This window comes from Clupea harengus, chromosome 4 (genome assembly GCF_900700415.2).
Source record: "Clupea harengus chromosome 4, Ch_v2.0.2, whole genome shotgun sequence".
In the NCBI taxonomy this organism is placed as follows: Eukaryota; Metazoa; Chordata; class Actinopteri; order Clupeiformes; family Clupeidae; genus Clupea; species Clupea harengus.
Genome location: NC_045155.1, coordinates 11,047,438 through 11,069,078, shown reverse-complemented (window position 1 = coordinate 11,069,078; position 21,641 = coordinate 11,047,438). Strand labels below are relative to the sequence as shown.

At 40.7% G+C, this 21,641-nt stretch overlaps 1 protein-coding gene across 1 annotated transcript; it reads right to left on the bottom strand.

The window, feature by feature from the left end:
- Positions 1 to 1,352: 1,352 nt before the first annotated feature.
- Positions 1,353 to 21,139, bottom strand: ccdc22 (coiled-coil domain containing 22). Its single transcript, XM_012826155.3, has 16 exons — positions 20,666 to 21,139; positions 19,872 to 20,049; positions 18,792 to 18,924; positions 17,455 to 17,561; positions 17,036 to 17,120; positions 16,627 to 16,796; positions 13,070 to 13,282; positions 11,104 to 11,295; positions 10,818 to 10,937; positions 10,578 to 10,694; positions 9,148 to 9,249; positions 8,918 to 9,025; positions 8,699 to 8,794; positions 8,431 to 8,490; positions 8,232 to 8,306; positions 1,353 to 2,552 (listed from the first exon to the last, which is right to left on the bottom strand). The coding sequence occupies exons 1-16, from the start codon at positions 20,713 to 20,715 to the stop codon at positions 2,439 to 2,441; spliced, it is 1,920 nt and encodes a 639-aa protein (XP_012681609.2). The 5' UTR covers positions 20,716 to 21,139; the 3' UTR covers positions 1,353 to 2,438.
- Between the last annotated feature and the right edge of the window lie 502 nt (positions 21,140 to 21,641).

Genomic DNA, 21,641 nt, shown 5'->3' with positions numbered 1-21,641 from the left:
CACATATGAATGTATTTCAGTCGATTGCTACATTTCAATTAGTTTCATATGTATGTTTTAAAAAGTTCAGAGGCAACCAGCCTTTGGGACTGTGTTTAAAAGTAGATATTAAACAATAGTCACTTCAGTCTTACTTTTCCTACAACCCTAAGCCTATCAAGTAGGCTTTTCTAGGAAAACTATTGTCTGCATATATGATTGCATCAATGCAGTGGTGGAATGTAACGAAGTATTTTTACTTCGTTACTTTACTTAAGTAATATTTTACGTATCTGTACTTTACTTAAGTAAAAATAATAGTGCATACTTTTTACTTTTACTCCATTACATTGTTTAGCTATTATCTATACTTTTACTCCGCTACATTTCTACAATATGTGCTGTTACTCGTTACATTTATTGAACATAGTTTCGCCAAAATGTTGCCTACACAAAACTATGGATTGCGTTGCTGTTTTGGAAGTTTAAACCAATCAGGTGGCTTTATCAACTCCAATGATATAAGAGTGCGCGTTTGGCAGCAGCACTAGCGGTAGCTTTGCCTGTTATAGTTGAACATTCAGCCTGACTACTGCCTATTCAACATGGATCCATTGGACCTTCATTATATATTTAACGTAGTGGTAAGATAAAGCTGGTAGGTTAGCTATGTCAAGCTAGCGTGCCTTGTTCTGTCCAGTTTTACAATCACATTTGTTTTTCATGTTCCATGTTTCCCTTTTTTACACGTTTACAATTAAATAAAAGATTTAAAGATATCACATGATGTCTTTATTGGTTTGGCTTAATGGTATTAACTTTGCAAATAATCCCTGGTAGATAACTTGTCATCCGCAGAATTGTAAGATATAGTGTGAACAGTATTACAGATGGTAGGCACAATAAGTACACCAACCTTTCCAATTAACAAATGTTGTTGCTTATAATTATTACTAGTAGTGACATCGGTAGAGGCATTTATTACCAGTAGCTATTTCTTTATCAAAATGGCACAGCCGAGACATTGAGAGACAACCCATTGCGTAAGTACTTTTACTTTTAATACTTAAAGTACATTTAAAAGTAAGTACTTTTTACTTTTACTTAAGTAGGATTGTTGATGTAGTACTTTTACTTTTACCTTCTTGGGTACTTGTACTTTTACTTAAGTACTAAACTTCAGTACTTCCTCCACCACTGCATCAATGTGATGAACTAAAGAATCCTTCAAATCTACCTGTATATCAACCTCAACCAGTAAATGTGGTGCAGTTACAAACCACTGATTGAACTTATCAAAAATTACATTTGCATACCTCTAACAGCTGTGATATATTAATCATATAGAAACAAACTGCCACACAAGGAGAAAATATATTTCACTGAGCCTCCTGTTGCTTGGGCCACTGTTTAATTATCAGATGGACACATGGAGATGAGAAGCAAATGTGTATTTTATGGGCTTTCTGGTATTAAACAGTGAAACAGAGTTCTAGAATTATCTTCCATTTTCACAATTTTGGAAGTGCCTACACTAAGTGGATCTTGGCACAGTCTCCAGCAACTCTCGACCTGAATGTTCTTCCCATTGGTAGTCGGTCCTTGAACTGAGGCAGACTGAGTCGCTCAACATGAAGGTTACAAAACAAGAGTAACAAGCTTTCCCAGTCATTCAAACTCTAGTCTATTCAGCATTTGACCAGTTCAGAGTACAAAGACTGCGTAGAATTAATTGCACCATGAGTCTTCACATTGTACCTTTCCAGTCTAAGGAATTGAGAACTGTCAGCAGACTGTGTGGCAGTTGAGAGCTCTGCGTGTTGACGGTCAAAACGCTAATTACTCAAAAAAACATATAGATCCAACCACTACCTACAAAAGGCCCCCATGAAGATTTTTTTATTTAATTTTTTGCATTCAAGCTAAATCATTATAAATTTGATCAGAGTCTGCTGATATTGTTTTATAGCATCTCTTATGTTTTAGTTCATTTTTCCATTCTTGCTGTTAATGAGCCGATTTGATAAATATGGGGGGGAATCAATGGTCGTAACATATCTAGACAATCAAATGATTACTGTGTGATGTAAAAGCGGTCGTTCTTTATGTATGTAAAAGCGGTCAGGTCTTTCACCCAATGGCATAAACAACTCATTCAAATCGCCAGGATCAAGTTTGTGCCCTTAAAAAAAAAACAAGAACAGTTCTTTCAGTACAAAATAAATCTCCTTCATGCACACACTGTGGCCAAAAGCACAGTATGTACAGTATGTGCTTGGACAGGAGAAGCAATGAGGTTGATGAGGGGTGGCTGGTTAAGTGCAGATAGTGAATGCTTCTCTTCTCTCCTCTCCGCTCCTCTCGTGGCGGTGTCCCCCCGCGGCACACGCCTTCGCAGCGGTCTCACTTCTTCGTTTGGCAGCCTCCTCAAAGGGCACTGTGGTGGGTCTCCATGGAGATCAGGCCTCCTTTATTTTGGATGCAAGAGTGGAGTTCTCTTGCCGAATGGCCTTGTAGTCTTCCAGGATCTTCTCCAGGTTGGTGATGGTCTTCTTGCTGTTCTCCGTCTCAATCTGCGATGGGGTAGACACATAGATGATGTTAAAACATAGGCTAGGCTGAAATCAGGTCAGTTTACAGATAAACAGTGACAGGAAAAAGGCCTGTGCTCAGCTCGTAGAGACAAAACCACCCCTCTTCAATCAGTGTGAATCAATCAGTGTGATTTATCTGGTGGTCTGCAAATAGCAGCACTCCTGTCACTCTAGATTTGATGTTGTCGTTGTGCGTCACACTGCAAGTTCTCAGCTCGTGACACAGAAAAAAGTGCACTGGAGACAAAACCACCCCTCTTCCAGACGTCTTCATTGTCATTCAAATTCAAATGGAACAGAAATGGATCAATGAACCTATCTGCATAGGTTGCTGTGGTAACGTCATAGGCGTCAGTAACTACGACAGGTTCCTTTCAGCTTTGCCAGCAGACAATTTGTTTCGGCATATGTCCACGGACTGTTGTTCTCCATGTTGTCATGTCAACACTCCTTCATATCGCTTTCAAACAGTGTAGAAGCAAAAGATACTTCGAAATCTGATTTCAGCGTCCAGAGCATCTAGACTGAGACACATTTGTAAAAATCTAATTGCAATCGCATTTTAAACAACCTCCAAATGTGGTTTTGTAAGGCAGGAATGGATTCCTGATGGAAAATCACAGATGTCAGGAATGGACCTTTTGGAACGGAAAAAACCCAGAGGGCTATCGTCTCTGGTTAACTACTCATTTGTCGGGGGTTAGGTGCTAGTTTCTTGTGCCCCCAACACACCTGGCCCAGAGGCTGTTGCAATTGTTGAAATTCTCAACCCCCTGCACAGACTCTAATTTCAGACCTCCGTCTCTGGTTCTCTCTCCGTGCTGAGGGGAAACTAGGGACAGAGAAATGAATGTACACCGCATTCCACATTATTATGCAAATTGGATTTAAGGGTCATAAACATTCAGTTTTTTGTTTTTCAATTAAACTCATGGATGGTATTGTGTCTCAGGGCTATTTGGATGATTGAAATCAATCTGACACCTGTGATAATTAGTTTGCCAGGTGAGCCCAAACAAAGTAAAACTACTTAAGAAGGATGTTCCACATTATTAAGCAAGCTACATGTTTCAGGCAAAATGGGGAAGAAAAAGGATCTCTCTGCTGCTGAAAAGCGGCAAATAGTGCAATACCTTGGTCAAGGTATCACAACATTGGATATTTCCAAAAGAATTGCGCGTGATCATCGGACGGTGAAGAAATTTGTCACCGAATTTACAGCACAAGTGGGTTCGTTCAGACAAAGGCAAAATAAGGAAGATTTCTGTCAAACAAATGCGTAGGGTTAAGAGAGCAGCCACTAAAATGCCATTGAATAGCAGCAAGGAGGTGGCAGAGTCATGTTTTGGGCCGGAATCATGGTCCCTTCAGGGTCCCTGACTGTGTGAAAATGACCTTGGCAAAGTATGTCGAGTTTCTGACTGACACTTTCTTCCGTGGTACAAAAAGAAGAACCGTGACTTCCATACAAAGTCATATTCATGCATGACAATGCACCATCTCATGCTGCAAAGAATACCTCTGGGGCATTAGCTGCTATGGGCATAAAAGGAGAGAAACTCATGGTGTGGCCCCCATCTTCCCATGACCTTAACCCTATTGAGAACCTTTGGAGCATCATCAAGCAAAAGATCTATGTGGGTGGAAGGAAGTTCACATCCAAGCAGGTGCTCTGGGAGGCTATTATGGCATCCTGCAATGACATTAAAGCAGAAACTATCAAAGAACTCACAAGTTCAATGGATGCAAGAATTGTGAAGTTGATATCAAAGAAGGGGTCCTATGTTAACATGTAACTTGACCTGTTAAGATGTTTTTGATAAAAACTTTTTTCGATTTCAGTAAATATGACCTCCTAATGCTGCCAATTCAACAAATGACAATTTTTAGTTCTTTACAACCTATAAAATATCGTGAAACTCTGAAACTGAAACTCTGCATAATAATTTGGAACACTGCATTTTGAGTTTTTTATTTTTGAAAAAAAATACTGTTATCATTGGGAGGTTTGTTCAATAAAATTTGAATTATACTCTAACAGTTGATGACTTGACAATTATACTGACTGACTGTGCATTACTATTTAGGAAAATCTGAGCCAAGTGTAATTTGCATAATAATGTGGAACGCGGTGTAAGAATGTTTAACTGAAATGTTACATTGGAAGATGATTTCTGTATAATGTTTGAACTAATTTTAACGGTCTCAATCTGAGTGGGAAAATGGTCTCAGTCTTTGAAAGGGGGTCCACCCCAATTTTGGGTGAGAACTCCCTCCATTTGGTTGTTAATGTGTGATTCTCATCTTGAGAAACCTCTTTATGGGGGTAATTATTAGGCCAGATGGAGCAATACATGGGTAGTTAAGGGGAAGATATTCATAGTAGGAGTGGGCGATATTAAATAGTAAAAACCGGTATTGTGCCACGCCATGATATGGATTTTGTAATACCGTGGATACCGCGATTTATTCATAATTCATAAATTCGAATTTGGCATTCATATAGTTTTGTTCCATTTTAACTGAGTGATAGTACTAAGTAGCTACATCTTTTTTTATTTTAATCTAGCCTTTCTTGGGTCTTACGAAAAAAAAATGTTTGTTAATAAGTTGACCTATTTTTATGAGCAGACGGCGCATGCATTTGTTGCGCGCATGTAGTGCTAGCAACAAACAAGCGTGCAGGCAGCTGAAGTTAGTAGGCAGGCTACGTACTAATATATATATATATATTATAGCTTATTATAAGTGCATAAGTGAACAATCGAGGATGAGCGAACGCGCAGAAAGTGATGTTGCTCAAGAGCAGATGATGACGAATTGGTTAAAAAGAAAGGGGGCACCTTTGTCGTTTGGAACTGGTTTGGGTTCCAAATCTTTGACCTCGACCAAAAAAGAATAATAGACAGTTGTGTTGCCATGTTGTTTTAGCCAAAGGTGTAAGCACCAGCAACCTGTTAAATCACCATTCAATTGGCAGCTTGCACATTGTCTACTAGTTGTTTATTATATTTCATATCATCATTCTTAACCCGCATAGGTAAGGTACATACAGTTGGCAGCTGCTAGCTTGTGATGAACTCGTGTTAATATGTGTGAATATGAACTCTTTCATACGAAGTTGCACAGGCACCCTGTGGGTTTCTACCTTTTCCCATTATAATTTTATGATTAAATCGAGGAGACTATAACATGAGCTAGATAACTAGCTATCATTTCATGCAAATGTAACTCTTCCATTTAAATCGTTTATGCTAAGGTTATTAAAAGTTTCCTTAGCTAGCACAGCAATTCGACAACCATAACCAGGAAACAAGTTTAGCTGCAAAGTTTAATTTCTCAAAATCAGCTCACCATTAAAAAGCAGTCTTGGGTTCAAAGTGATTACAACCACTTGTGTGATGTTAAATGGCTTCACATAGATATAAACAGTCCTAAGAGAAATAATGGGAAATCAACGGAGCTGCCGCTGAAATCGACAAAGGGCTCACTCTGATATCAATGTACTGTTAGCGAATATTGCTCATGCTAATATTTAGTGTCCGCTCTTCGTCCAAAGCCAAATCTATTCTTGAGGTTCCAATATTTTTCAAAAGAAATTTGGCTTTGAATGTGAGTATTCGATCGAGTTATCTTCTGTCCCGTCGTTTGAAGCATACCTTTTAGCTCCGGCATTGGTCTCCCATTATTTAACATTTCACGTTTCGATTGAAAGTCCAGTTTCAGGCTCTCGCGCACGCCCCCTTTATTGAGACAGAGGTAATGTTTGCCTCCCCTCAGTGCTTTTTCACTGCTATGCGGGTTTATATCAGATCAGCAACCCTAAATAGGTTCTACACATACGTGAAATACATTACCTATTCTATGGATAGAAAGGACATATAATACAAGTGTCCACAAATACTACAGTGGTGACAAACAACGAGAGAGCAAAAGGCATGCGCTCAACCCAGTTAGTGAGGGAATGCAAAATCTGAGATGAGGCGCTGCTCGTCGCTGCCTCACCTCGCATGTCTCTCTGTTTGAACAGGACATGCGCAAATTCAGCGATTTTTGGTTATAAAAATGCTTGAAATGATTGGAATCATACAGAAATTACATTTGTAGCACATATCAGTAGATACATATTTATTTTATCATTATTTGATTTTTACTTTTCATGATTACATATTTTGCCTTAACTAATGTCATTTAGCTAAGAAGGGCTATTAAAATGTGATTCAGATTTTTTTCCCCTCATATATCGTGATATCATATCGATATCGTCTGGACAGTGGAAAATATCGTGATATGAATTTTAGCTCATATCGCCCACCCCTAATTCATAGAACCAGGAGCATTCTGTTTCCAGATCTCCCTCACATCCGTGTGAGTAGTCACTTCTAAGCAGCCAGGTATGTTCATGTTCTTTGTTCTCATGTTCTTTGTTTTTATGTTATATGTGGTGTTTTAGCCTTTTATTCTTCACTTTAGACTTGTTGGATTTGTAAACTGTAGTAGTCACTCGTACCTGACGTAATAAATTGGTAATTCTGACCCACTGTGCCCTCTTAAGAAACTCTTAACTAGAGAAGTACTCTTAGGTTCCGGTGTTTCAACAGATGACGGGCTAGAGGTAGTTTCAAGCCCAAAGTGGCCACAAGCGTAAAACTTTGAGGAAACTGGCTCTCAACTGGACTAGACATGCTACAGAGAACTGTTAATTGTATTATATAGCGGTGGCTTGCCGACCAGCCTCTGCACTGGATCGAATGGTTATACGGAATCGTACTACAGCCTGGCGCCCGTCACTGAACCAAGTCGAACTAACAAGCTGCAAGGTCCCGTAACAGGACTAAGACCTCTGAGGTAGATTCCAGAATAGTTTCAGCCTGTGTCGGGGAATATGTCAAGATGTAAATCGGCCGTGGCAATATCGTAAGCAACACTATTCCAAGACAAAACCAGTTATTAAAAAGTAAGGGAGGAATTCATATTACAGACGATAGGTGTACAAAAGAATGAGATGGAGATCAGCCTGCAAAACCCGGTAGCTATTTACATTAAAAGCTAGGAGCTAAGGCTGAGTTCCTAATAGAGTGGAGTCAGACAAGGAAAATGGAGTCAGATTAAATATGGTCGTACTAAGAAAGGTGCTTTAATAAATGTTACGTTTTCAGCAAAGCTAGGAGAGACGCATCCACCAAAACCTTCCAGACTCCTATTCCCTTATTGGTCTAGGAAATTACCGTCTTACAGTTTGGATCCGATATGCAAAAATCAGATATCGTGTTGTTTTTTTGCTGTCCAGATTTTCAAAAATCAATCTGGATATGCCAAAAGTTAGGCATTAGACAACTGGGATCAGTTCTAACTTTTGGCATTCACATCTCACTGGCAGTGAGAAGCAACTCTAATTCCAAGCAATGCTGCTCCCTGTTGGCTGTCTAAGTCCATTGCATGCAAAATGCTATTCAATGGTATTCTTCCAGTACTTGATTGTTTATGAACTTCTACTGAAAATGAATATGAACTGAAGACCCTTTACAGAAACCAAGGCCTACATCCCCAGGCACATGCCCATGGCCGACCCCAGAAGTAGATACATGTGAAAGGCACAAGGATGGCCAATAGTATGGCCAGACGAGTGTAGTCCATCACATCCGAGGCAGTGCCTACCTGTTCCTCCAGATCTCTGATCTCTCTCATGATGGTGCCTGTGTCCTCAATCGTCTGGATGAGTTGTGTACAGTTCTGACATTAAAAAAGGACAGTGTGTCAGACACAAGCAAGAGCTTCAACAGTTCTGTTTGGGAGTTCATTTTCAACAGGAATTCATTTTCAACATAGAGATTATCAGGAAAGGGCAGGCTCTTACCTCATGTAAGGCTGCCAAATATTTGTAAGACTTGCGGACAGATTCATCTTTCTTAGCATCCTGGGGAAAAAAACTAAAATATGTAAAGTATAAAAATATGAAGTCCCTAAAACAGTATTGCTTTAGAAGTCCTCAGTAGCACTAAAGTAAGCAGTAAAAGTCCTTGGGTATAACCTTTGAGGGTTCGGGGCATCATTGACAAGTAATGTCAAAGCATATTGAGGTGACACAATGCAATGCAATACACTCAAGGAAAGTGGATATCTACCTTAAAGACCAACTCATCAGTCACGGCAAACGTGCGGTCCAGCTTCCCGGTCAGGCTGTTAATCTCTTTCTGCAACTCCTTAGTGTCTGACAAAATCTATAACGACAAACCAAAGGTACCAATCAATTTCCTGTAACAAACAGGACAATTTAATCTATTTCATTAGATAACATAATTGCAATGTGGTAACCATCACCATGAATAATTCACGGAGTGTACCTTAGTGATCTCCTCTTTTTGTTTCTTAATGTTGCCGACAATCTCCAGAATTCTCATAGTGTATGCAGACCTCGAGACATCTTTTGGCAATTTTTCAAACTCTGTTAACTGAAAGTAGAAGTAACATTTAAACAAGATTGATGTGGAGAGAGTCTACCTTCGTTTGTAATAACATTTTAGGAGTTTAACTTTATATAAAAAGTTTTTAAAATAAAAAATAAAATCCTCACCAACTGTTTGTAAAGTGCCTCCTTCTTCTTTGCCTCCTCCGCAGACTGACGGATTTTGTCATGAAGCTCCTTGATTTCATCCAACATTCTAGAAGTTTCAACCTGACAGAGATGAAAAGTTGACATAAGTTGGGTCATGTGAAGCAAAGATGAACACATCTGTAAACATGCAGCTATCATCTGCCGCAAAATCAAAACCGCTATAGGCAAGATATAGAAAAAAAAAGAAGAAGAAAAAAAAAAAAAACACAGTTCAATAGATGCCCTATAAATCAACAACTACAATTTCAACACATTCCAACTTTATTAAAAAGTCAGGAGACTTAGAAAAAGACTGGTATTCCCGCCAGTCAATTATTTGACCAACCACAGAAAGAGGGAGGGGCAGGACTACAGTCACTAACATTGGCAAAGGTAAGCAAGCATTGCTTACATTGCTAATAGAAGTTATCACAGTAAAATATGAACACTCATTCCTCCTATTTGTGGAAGCAATCAGTTACTCAATGCATAGGTGGAGAACAAACATGCCAGAGGTTCCATTTTGAAGACCAGGGCTCGTATTTACAAAGCATCTTAAGGCTAAAAGTAGCTCCTAACTTGCCAATTAAGGAGAAAATAAAAAGTCAGTCCTAACTTTGGGACTACCATTTTTTTTACTAAGAGTAATTTACAAAGCCCTGGGAGAGTCTGTGGGAACGAAGAAGCAGTGGAGAGGACTCCTAACTCTCAAAGACCACTACCCAAATGGAAATGAAAAATGGCAGTTTTCGTGAAATGAAGTTGAATAAGAAATCAATTCACTACAGGGGGTTGGATTAACTCTCGATTCACATAGGGTATAATGTGAAAAAGGTTGATGGAAACGGGTTTATTCCCATCAATTCGCATTGCAACTTTATTTCATGGAATCTGTTAACATTGCACTGACTACCTTATGTTTTGATCCCACAACTGTTTAAGAGAATGTCCATTATTAATTCGCATTACACAGTTGATGAAACAATCCACTCAGTGCTGAAATTGAATGGACTTTTGATTGCAAAATGAAACTACCTACTGTGTACACAAATGTAAAGGTACAGGTGCATTTTCAAAACTGCTTATTATTTCATGTGTCCCTTATGTCACATATTTATTTATTTATCGTTGTTTGGGGTGTCTATGAAGTGCATGCCTACTCAGTGGCGCAGACCTGTCACTCATCAACCAATCACAGAGGTCTTTAAAAGAAAGCTTGTGTATGAGCCATAGCAATGGAGCTTTCCCCTAGCTTAGGAGTTCTCACTTTTCTTAAGCAAAAGTTGGTCTCCACAGCTAAGTGAATAGGATTTAGGTTTCTAACTTTTAGTTAGAAACCTTTAGTGCTACCTAGGAGGACTCTTAGCGGTAATATAAAATGCTTTGTGAATACGGGCCCATGGCGGTACCTCTTGATTGCTGCAGAGCTCCTTCAGCCTGTGTTGTTCCTCGAGGAGCGGGGCTTTGTGCTTTTCCCACTGGGCCTTGAGACTGTCCAGCCTCTTAACACTAGCCTCCACAAGGTTCTGGCAGAAATAAACACACACGCATGGTCAAGAAATACCAGTTTGTGTATGATCTGTACATCACAAAAATTCCACTAAATTCCATTCCATTAGTATTATGGTGAGAATCCAGAGAGCACCAACCTGCAACTTGTCTAGATTGCACTGACCCTCTGGCAGGAGATCAATCGACTGTTTCTTCACTTTGATTGATTCTTCCTTCTCAGCTTTGCTCTTCTCTAGTTCTTTCAGCTCTTCTGACACCTGAAACACACACACACACACACACACACACACAAACACGTTATCTAGTCAGTTAGTGAGGAACACCATCTTGTATGCTAGTCCAAAGCCTTTTTGCGAGCATGGACCAGTTGAATGACAATCCAATCCACACTACTGCATTTCTGCGAGCACACACTCAAGGCACCTGATTGATGGACGTGGTTAACTGCCTCATGTCACCGCCCACTTCCTCCATCTGGACGGAGAGCTGGTGAAGTTGCTGCTGGAGGGTGGAGATCTCCTCCTGCTGCTGCACCCGCAAGTCCTCCTCCGACTGGTGCGAGCTGGGCAGGGAGCTGACCGCTGCTGCCATCTGCTGGGCACTCTTCTCTGGCTCCTGGATGGGTGGAGGGGGGCATTATGACAACAGCAATGACGTGAGATTACTGTTGGCATCTTCAAATGCATCACTGAAGCCAAGTTACAGTACAGTGAGGCTACATTTCTTGTCAGTACTTGTTGTGCTCTCCTTGCAGAGGTATCTATTCTGGGCAATTCTTGAACAGCATACTAACAAAAGGCCTACAGCCATTCTGCATTCTTGGGAAAGTTTGTATGGGATAATAGATTCTTTGTCGATTCAGACTCGGAGTAACAGGCAAAAAAAAACATCATAATGTCCTAAATGGAACACAATCATTCCATGAAGTTCACAGAGTACAACCCGTTTCATCAAAAGACTTAACAAGATTAATTCTAGCGAGCACCCTACAAAGCAAGCGTCCTACACTTCCCCTGATGGCCACATCAGGGATACCAACCTAAAGATCCAGTCATAATTCAGTAATACAGCTGAATCGATCGTGTGTGTGTGTGTGTGAGAATCATGGCAGAGTCAGAGTGTCACTTCCACTTTGACTTCCGCTTTGCTATGGCTATTATGGCTATCCATGCGACATGCTGAGAATGCTATGGAACTCATTTAAACAGGACTGGAACAGAACTTTATAGGGATGTATTGCCTTGTTCCCACTCAAACAGTAGAACAAGACAATGTGACTGATAAAGAGACAAAATCATCCTTCCTGCCTTCATATCCATGCCAATTTTCCTAATTGACAATGCAGTCTTTGTCTGCATTTACAGAAAGACTTGGTCTATCTGACAACAAACAAACAAAGGTTGTGCATTGTGCAAGGGCCTCTACTTCCCCTAGACCTAATGAGGGTACTAATCACAATTATAAGGATACCTCTCATGTTTGAAGCATTCAGGTTGATGTGGAATGTTTGTGAGAGGAATAATTGTAGTCTAGTGGAGAGTATGAAAGACTGCTACTGTAAGCAATGGCAACCGAGTGACATTCTTTAAGTTGATGGAAACGGTAGTATGGTGGTTTGTCATCGAATAGATGGAAATGAATGAACTGACATCTGTATGTAGAATGCACTAATCCTCAGACGGAGGTGTAGTCTGACACGTACAGTTTGCCATTAAATGAAGGCAGCTAAGAAGTGGAGCAGATGTCCAAGTGAAATGTGTGGACCTTGCTCAAAGCTGAATAATGTGTTGCACATGTATTAGCTCTTCATATGTCTGCTTTTCAGCTTTTGCCTGCTCCCAGAGAGAGAGAGAGAGAGAAAGTGAGTGAGTAAGAGTGAGAGTGTGTGTGCGTGCATAAGCTCTAGGTTCGTGGGAAACATAGAGGCAGAAGTGAAAAAGTTTCTGTCCTAAAATACATTCGCAAAAAAGGTCAATTTGTCATCTATGACATTTTTTTTTTTTTCAACCTGCCGTTGCCAAAACCACATTTACTCTGTCCATAGTGGTCTGGCAATGTTCTTTTGGTTGGTCCAAGTGATATGGAAAATGACTGGATCAGCTAGAAGATCAGACCACAAACATGGAGATCACAGCAGGGCAAAGTAAGGGGGGGGGTTGACATTGGTAGGAGATGCTTGGATGAAAAGTTTGATAGCCACAGTACTGGCCTTCAGATGAGGCACAAATTAATTCCTGCCCTCCAATTAACTCCATCGCTACCACGTTCCATGTAAGATGCACTTGTTCTACTAGAACATGTTCTTCCACCCTTATTATCAAATGAAACCAATACTTGGACTTTCATTGAGAAACAGACTCCAGTCTGGAGTGTTGTATTTCATGCGTACCTGTGTGAAGGTGAATTTCTCCGTGTGGGTGAAGCGCGTGCCCTTATTGAGAACGTCTCCTCCCGCTGCTGCCCCGCCGAACGACTGCAGCAGCTCAGCGAGGTCAGAGGTGGACCGCTGAGCACCCTGGGAGTCGGGTCGTGGCTGTGCGGCCGCTTGGAGCTGCTCCTCAATCCGCCGCTGCAGACGGGATCGCTTCCTGGAGCGATATTCCTACAGATCGAAAGACAGAAGACATCAAAGACAAGACACCAAAGCCTGTATGACACACCGCATAGAAGGAGATTGGACCTGACTGACCCGAAATCCTGAAAGCCTACTTTTAAGCATAACCATTTTAGCTGCTTTTCTTAACACAGGGAAATTACCTGTTCTGGGATTAAAGCGTTTGAGAACTGTTCGAAACTATTAGGATTTCCTTGCAGATTGCATTTAAGCATTCATATTCCATCGAGGGAGAGCTGTGTCTTACTAAAAAGTAGGGCCGTCAATAGATTAAAAAAAATTAACTAATTAATCTCACATTTTGAAATTCATTAATCTAGATTAATCGCGATTAAAAGTTTGTTTGTCTGGTTTTTTTTTTATACTTCCAATGAAAAATATCTCAATTTCCATACATTGTCAATCAAATGAGCTGTGACACCCAGGTAATTGTCATTGCTGACTGATGTCCAGTGGTCACCAGTAAGGGTGACGGTGGCAGCTTGCTCGAGGAGCTGAATTTTTCTGTCGGGTGCTTTGCATTAAGGTGATAGCTAAATTCAATTTGACAAATGCTACATAAAACTTTAGTTTTGTCGATTGTTCCGTAATTTTGCCTATTAAACAGAAACTTTCCGCCCAACAATCCCTCAGCTCTCTCCATCTTCAACTACCGCAGTGGTTCTCAAACTTTTTCTGTCATTCTCCACTTTGAACAAGGGGGGCTATTGGTAGGCCAAGCCCCCTACTTACATTGCCCGACGGGACACAGGTTCAAGTCTGGCCTGATGTAATTTCCCAATCCTCTCCCCACCTCTTCTCTGCATCGCTTCCTGTCATAACTTCATAACTATCCAAATAAAGGCATTAAAAAAAAAATAATAATTTAAGTTGCGTTAATTGCGTTAAAATATTGAATCGCGTTAATCGCGGCCGCATTAATCGCATAGATTAACGCGTTAACGCTGACAGCCCTACTAAAAAGATATGATTTGGAGAGAAATGAAACATTACTTCATCTGACCTTTCACTGGAAAACTGTTGCTCCAAAAACCAAGGTTCATGTGATTTTTTTGGCAACTATGCAATGAGTAATGATTTGCAACTTGTCACTGCAGCCCCATAATACAAAACTTCATTAACGTCCCCACCACTCAGCGTGATTTTCAGGTAAAAAGAAAAAGAAAAAAAAGGCTAGCCCGCTCTTCTGCTTTTTGACTGTGAATTGATGGTCCATCAGAAAAGGACAACACAGAGACATTCAGGTCATGGTGTCAGTCTAACTCTCTCCTTGGTCTGACACAGGAGCTTCTGTGAAAGGTCAGGGGACAGCATGACATGAGACTTTTGAGGAAGCACGCTATATTTCACATGCTATCGCAGTTCTTTTCACAAACCATTTTTCTACTTGTTAGGCTATGTGTTTGTTAACAGCACAAAGAAAGGTGATTACTTTTTTTTTTTTAGACAAACAAATGTGAATGAGCCCCATAAAGTCTGCAATGTACAGGTACACTAATGATACTTATCCACTCCTTAAGGAGACAATTCAAATGAAAGATTTATTTCGACTATTTTGAGCCAAAAACTTTCTTTAGTTTTAGGTTAGACCATCACATTTTTAGAAGCTCTCAATACATGTCATACTCTCTGTAACTACCCTGTAACAGCCCCATATTTCTGTGTGCACAGGCATGCCGATCTGCCCACGATGTATTGCAAGGGAGGGTCCTGTCAACAAAATATTCCCTGACATGAACTTTTTGAACAGCATTTCACCTCTGAGCACCTCACGTCCCATGTTGAATTTCACACCACACTTGCGATTGCGCACTTCCCAGATTCTTACTCTAAAGGTGTGTGTGCTGATTGTGTGAGAATATAAACAGAACTAGCTAAACAGTAGGGAGTCGAAAAAATGAAATGAAACTTCCAAAGTAAAAATGAAAATGACAAGTCTTTATCACACCAGACTGAGGTAATGCCAGTATGGTCAAATGCCATATTTCACTTCCCAGCTGACCTGAAATTCCTCTCATTTACCTTTGAGGTCAAACTGACCCATGCAGTGAATGTCAGCCCTGTTTCAGAGAGCCAAAGCACACTGGTGCCAACACTCAACCATCCAGGTTACAAGCTTTATTTAGCCATTGGCTTAGACAATTGTCGCCACAAAGATATGCAGAGGTTCCGGGAATACTATATCAAGATATCAAGTAGTCCAACTAGCACAATCATGTTCTCCTGTGCATTTTAGGACAATGGCCAACATTTCTACAATCACCAATCTACATTTATGTCTATCTGCTTGGACAGTGCTAAAAAGTACAGTCCTAAATCCTGGCAAAAGGTTTGTTGATACTTGAGCTCTACACCGGAGGTTTTTTTCCTCATGAGTGCACACATTAGACTGACAGCTAGAGGAACGTGAGGAGAATTTAGCTGAATTCGACAAAAAGTGTAATGGATTATAATTAAGGACTGTACCTTTAAATCTTCAACCATTCCAAACCCATCACCACAATATTATGTCCCACAAATAATGTGGCAGATTGCCGAGATTCTATTCTGATTTTTTTTTTCCCCTTAAAAGAAAATAGTACAACCAGTTCCGACTCATTGGCAGCAACACTGCTGACAAAAGCCACTTTCACATCGCTAGACCCTAGGGCTGGGCGATTTGGCCGAAAATCGTTATGAACAATTCACGATTCTAATTTTTTTTCTGTCTACATGAACATGATTCAAAAATAGTTTTCTTTATTAAAACTATACGACGTTCCCCAGTAACTAGGGCAATGTGGGCCCTTTCACCAAGGTCAGTAGGTAGCAATGGCACTACCTGACCATAAATACTGTGCCATCACATGTCAAAGAATACAATCTTCATTGTGAACAGTCATAAAGATGGTTTCAGTATTGATTTTGACTGCATTGCCAAACCTTAACATAGCCTTCAAGATGTTACAATCATCGCTTTTCTAAATTATATGTCATAATGGTAATGGGAAACATGATTTAATCACGTCAAATCAAATCAATAGCTCACAACATTGAAATCAAGCAACTGCTCTAACATGTCCAATGAAGGATCCATTCAACGACAGACCCATGTGATTGACCTAACAGGAAGAGACTTGGTCTACCGTTACTGTCGTAACTCTGTTGTAACTCCAGAGAAGTGCTGCCACCGGTGTTTGAGTGACAGCAGTGGGAGCACTCATCTTGCGACTATTGCGATTTTGCAGCATTTTTCACATTGTTGAAAAACAAAAACTCGAATGAACTGAATGAATTCGATATACTGCCCAGCCCTACAAGACCCCAATCTACCTTCAGGCAAGGGCACTAACCTTGGGTGTGAGTCGGGACAAGAGGCCTTGGCTGTTCCACTCCGACTCCCACTCCTGGGCGGCACTGAGCTCGGAGGCATGGTGCTCCAACAGGGAGGCAGGCACTGAGATACGCTTGGAAGGCTGGGCAGTCACCACCAGCAAGAAGTCCCTGTAGTACTCCTTGACCTCTGGCAGGGGGTCATGCAGATGTGTATGCACACACACACACACACACACAAACACACAAACACACACACACACACACACACACACACACACACCCACACACACCCAAACACACCCAAACACAAACGTCTCTGAATTCTGAGGACAAGATCACACTTGTGATATTAATTGCATAACATGCAACACCTGAGGCAAAACTGCAAATGAGTGCTGTCACACTCAGGATGCAAATGCAACGCACCTTTGGGCTGCTTGTTCTGTGGTACTTTGAGAGAATAAGGTACACTCAGAGGCTGTGAGGAAAACCTGTGACATGGACCCCGGCTCTGAAATCACAGCAAGGTCAAAAACACGTCAGACACAGAGCAGTGCTGGCACTGGTGGGTGAGTGACAGCAGACGAAGCAAAATATTAACTTACGATTACTAAAACTACCATAACTTTTTAATGTTTGTCACTGGTGGATAAATATCACTGATAATCAAAGTAATTAATATGCATTACAACAAACAAGACATCATGAGGCAAAAAGACCCCTAAAAATACCTGAATGTGTGAAAGAATGAACACAGTTAAAGAAAGAAGATGATGGTGGTGGGAAACGTAAAGAGGTATTGTGTTGTGCATTGTCTGGTCTTTCCTAGTGAGTGACTAGCGTACCTGTGTTCTGCACTGGAGAGGCAGTCGACAGGTAGGGGGGAGCCATGGAACAGCCAGCTGCGCTTTGATCTGATCAGCAATGGCCTTCTGCAAGAGCACTGACTTACCTACACAGTTCAAAGGCAAAGACAAGTGACGTCATCCATGACTAGGCACATATCAGGGGTTAAAGCAAAAAAAAATCCTGAGCCTGAACTATTTTTGGTGTGTGGGTAGACTTTTTAAACCGTTAAAGTGCAACAGTGAACTGCAGATAATAATGTAGTTTTATATTGCAACATTTCCATAAATACTTTGTTCAAAATAAATAATCGTAAATTAAATACTAGGAAATTAATAGAAAATATATCAATAAAATAAATAACAAACAAAACATTAAAATGTTACAAGAACTGGTAACTTAAATGTTGGGAAATAAATACAAAACAGGACTTTGTCCATGTTCTTGTTGGTTTCATCGACATTTAAGGAAAACATGTAGTTTTTTTTAGCTTTTCCGAAATACGTCTTTTAATCTCTGGTGTTATGCCGTTTGTGTTAAAATAGCTGGCATGCTGATTGGATATCGACAGTTTAGTCAAAGCAATTGTCTTCAGCTATTTTGTGGCATAAATTCACCACAGGGTTGGGCGAGCCTGAAAGACAGATCTTGCGATGAACATGCACACGCGTATTTTCAGGTCACACACACGGTCAGTTATTGATGCCGGTACTACAGCTTTTTTCCGGCTAGTTGCATATAGTAGCTTTCTCGAGCACAAAGTGCAGAAGCAAGCACCTGCTTCTCTTAACTTCTTAGTTACACCAGCTACCAAAAGGCTTACTGTCCTTCCCTATCTCTTCTATCTATGCCCAGCGCCATTTATTTCTCAATCCTTTATCAACTAGGAGGGCATCTTCCTCAGGATTCATGAACTTACTCTCCTACCTACTCTCCTTCGGTGAGATTTCTCTACGCAGCATAGACAGAGCGATAGAGAAAAGTCGGTGTTTGAAGCACATTTTCCCAAGACCCACCCCAATCTACTTCTGATTGGCTAATAATGTTATTTTGAGAGCGGGAGAGTTGTTCTCCTTTCATTTCATTGGCAGACGAACTCATAAACTCGAAAGTGATGGTGATGATATCGAGACGTGTGTTTTTTTTTTTAAAGATAAGTCTTTATTCCACAGCCAAACGCTGCACGCCGGAAATCCGGCACGGTGCCGGAATACTTTAATCCCTGACATATACAACAAAAAAATCCCTTTATATATTCATGCAGGATTTAGGCAACACATTTCCTGAGGTTGTGAAATACCATAGAGAGGAAAGGTCTGTCCATTCTGTATTTTACCTGCAGGCTGATCGGAGGCCTCTGCACTTTCTCTAGGAAGCTTCTCCACCAGGAACATAAGCAAGGACCGGATCTCTGGTTCATTGCTGTAGAGGAACGTCTGGTAGCCAATCTCCCCCTTATAGCCCAGGTCCTGGGCAAGACACAAACCAATATGATCTTTAAAGTGTACCAGCAGCAATTCTGTCAAAGGGCTGTGTGGTTTTGAAGCATACTCCTTACATACCCCTTACAATCTAGTAGTTACTATTGGCTTCCATGGTTGTGCTGCTCAACTCCCATTCAAAAGATTGTAAAAACACTATGCATTATAAGATAACTACAAATAACCCATTCAGTATGAACTGTATTGGAAGTTAACTGCTTTAAAACAGACACTGAACTGCTTTGCCTGAGTATAGCCAAGGTCCTTAACTGCTTTTTCCCAGTGGAAAGGTAGTTAAACCAAAGAGCAAAAAACGCTTATGTTACACAAACTGATTACACTTTGAGGACTACTAAATTGCAACCCCTAAGACACAACTCTTTATGAACATACCAGCAGCAAAGCAAACTGCAAAACCAATGCAGTTGTGAACTGTCTCTGACTTCATAGATCAAAGAATGTTGTTTGATTTATCTACCAAGCACTGCTTTTAGTATAACTAAATCCCCTTTGCAAATTATCTGTTTTATGGCCTCATGCTTCACATTCACACAAGTTTGTTAGAGCCACAGTTCAACTGACAAGTATAAAAACAGTGTAATAATTGATTCACACATGCATATTATAACCCCATGCAGATGGTTCCTGCTTCACAGTATTGCCTTACTCTAGGACTAGGTGAACAAAGCTGTACATAGACATGCATTTAGGGCAAAAATGCAATGATTATTCCCATGTCCCAGTAGCAGTTGGTTGTATTTTATAGCAGCTGGTTCTATTTTAACTACAGTCTGTTTTTGTAAAGCACTTCAACCAGGTGACCAAATACAAATGCAAGTACCAATTCACATTCATGAAACAACATGAATGCACATAACTCATGCTGCCATCGATCACACCCCAAAGACCAACCTACCCCAGCTCTGTGGTCTTACCTGACAGGCCTGGGCTAGACTCATGCCCAGACGGAAGCGGGCAGACATCCCAGGGGGCAGCAGATGGGAGAGGCCGCTGCCCAGCGCAGCATCGATGACACGCAGGCATCGCACCACAGCCTCCACGATCAGCTCGCTGGTGAACTGCTTTACACTCTCCACATCCTCTCCCACATCCCTATGAAGAGAGAGTTACAGACTCCTTTTAAAAGTGACATTTACAGAGAAAGATATTAACAACATACCAGTTTATGCATTTGCTACCAGTCAGAAGTCTCTTAGGGCACACTTTATGTTGGCCTACACTTGTGCCACTACAGGCAATGCTGACACTGTAGACAATGTTTTATTTCCAAGGATAAGGCTGACAGCACGCACACCAAGCATTAGGACAGACCACTGAAGCATGACAAACCTACAAGTGTGTGTATATGCCAGGTCTCATGGCATGCAAATTGAAAATGTAATGCACAACACATCTCTGACGAATTTCCCTGCAATATAGAAACGTATTGCTTGAAATGTCCCAATAATTCACAACAACTTTATAAGCCAAGTAACACTTAGATCGGAGAGACATTTTGCTACCTAGGTTAGGCCATAACTGTTAAATGTTGAACACCTGTAAAACAAGCAGCCAGTAAAAAGTACAGTGCCATTGGTGATAGAAAGGTTGTGCAAGTTTTTCGAGGGTTGTCCCGTGAAAAAAAACAGTTAAGCTGAAGAGGTTTTGCTCACAAGAAAGAACATAGCCAGTCTTAAGAAACAATCTCAGTGAACATCAAGTTACTTACGTGCCAACCTGCCTGAGCGAATGAATCAAAATTCTGTCAACTTCCTCCATCGCTCCAAGATATTGGCAGCTTCGTGATAACTCTCTTCTGAAACGATAAGCTCCACCACCACTGCCGAAATGGAATTCATATGGTTCTTCTACAAAATCACTTTTAAAGCATCAACTGCACTTCAAATTAGCTTACGAGCTAGCTAGCTAGCTACTGCAGGGTGGCTAGCTTCTAGCGACCAGGGGTCTCCAAACGCCAGGGTAGCCGAGGAAATTAGCTAAAGTCTGCTAGCGATTGAAAATACACTTTCGTCCCATTTTGTAAGCATGGAGACTTCGATTCTTTTTTATCAGCGCTATACTTTTCATCACACCGCCTGTTTCCAGTTAACTACTCTGCTCCTATGTTTGACAATCGAAGAATGTCTAAAATTCTGCATCTCAAAGTAGACAGGAAGTCATATGCGAGCAGTAGTGTTTCGCATTGCCTTGTGGGACTTTTGGTTTTGATTAATCTACAATCGCAGGAAGCTTGAGGAAGCAATATCGGTAACAAAACTACATTTTCAAAAGTGCATTTCACATAAGGGTCGCATGACCACGGATGACGCTCAGACACGTGCGCAACATCGAGTGGATGAGGGTTGTAGAATCTTTTTTTATTACTGGAAATAATACACGGTAGGCTAAAAACCTACTAGTAAAAGGCTAGTAAGACACAATATTGTACAAACCGATGATATATTAAATATAAACCACATGGTCGTTGATGAGCCACAGTTTTTTCCAGGTTATATCCACCCCCTTCAGGGTAGTTTGAACATGAACCAGGTCGGAAAAATTGTGTATCATACAAATGACAAATTATTTAAAAAAAAAAAGTATAGCCTATGTATATCACAAATATGCAATTTTACATTGTGAATAAAAGTGACAGCACAGATGTAATAGTTTTAATGAAGTTGTCCACATGCAAAAATGGAAAC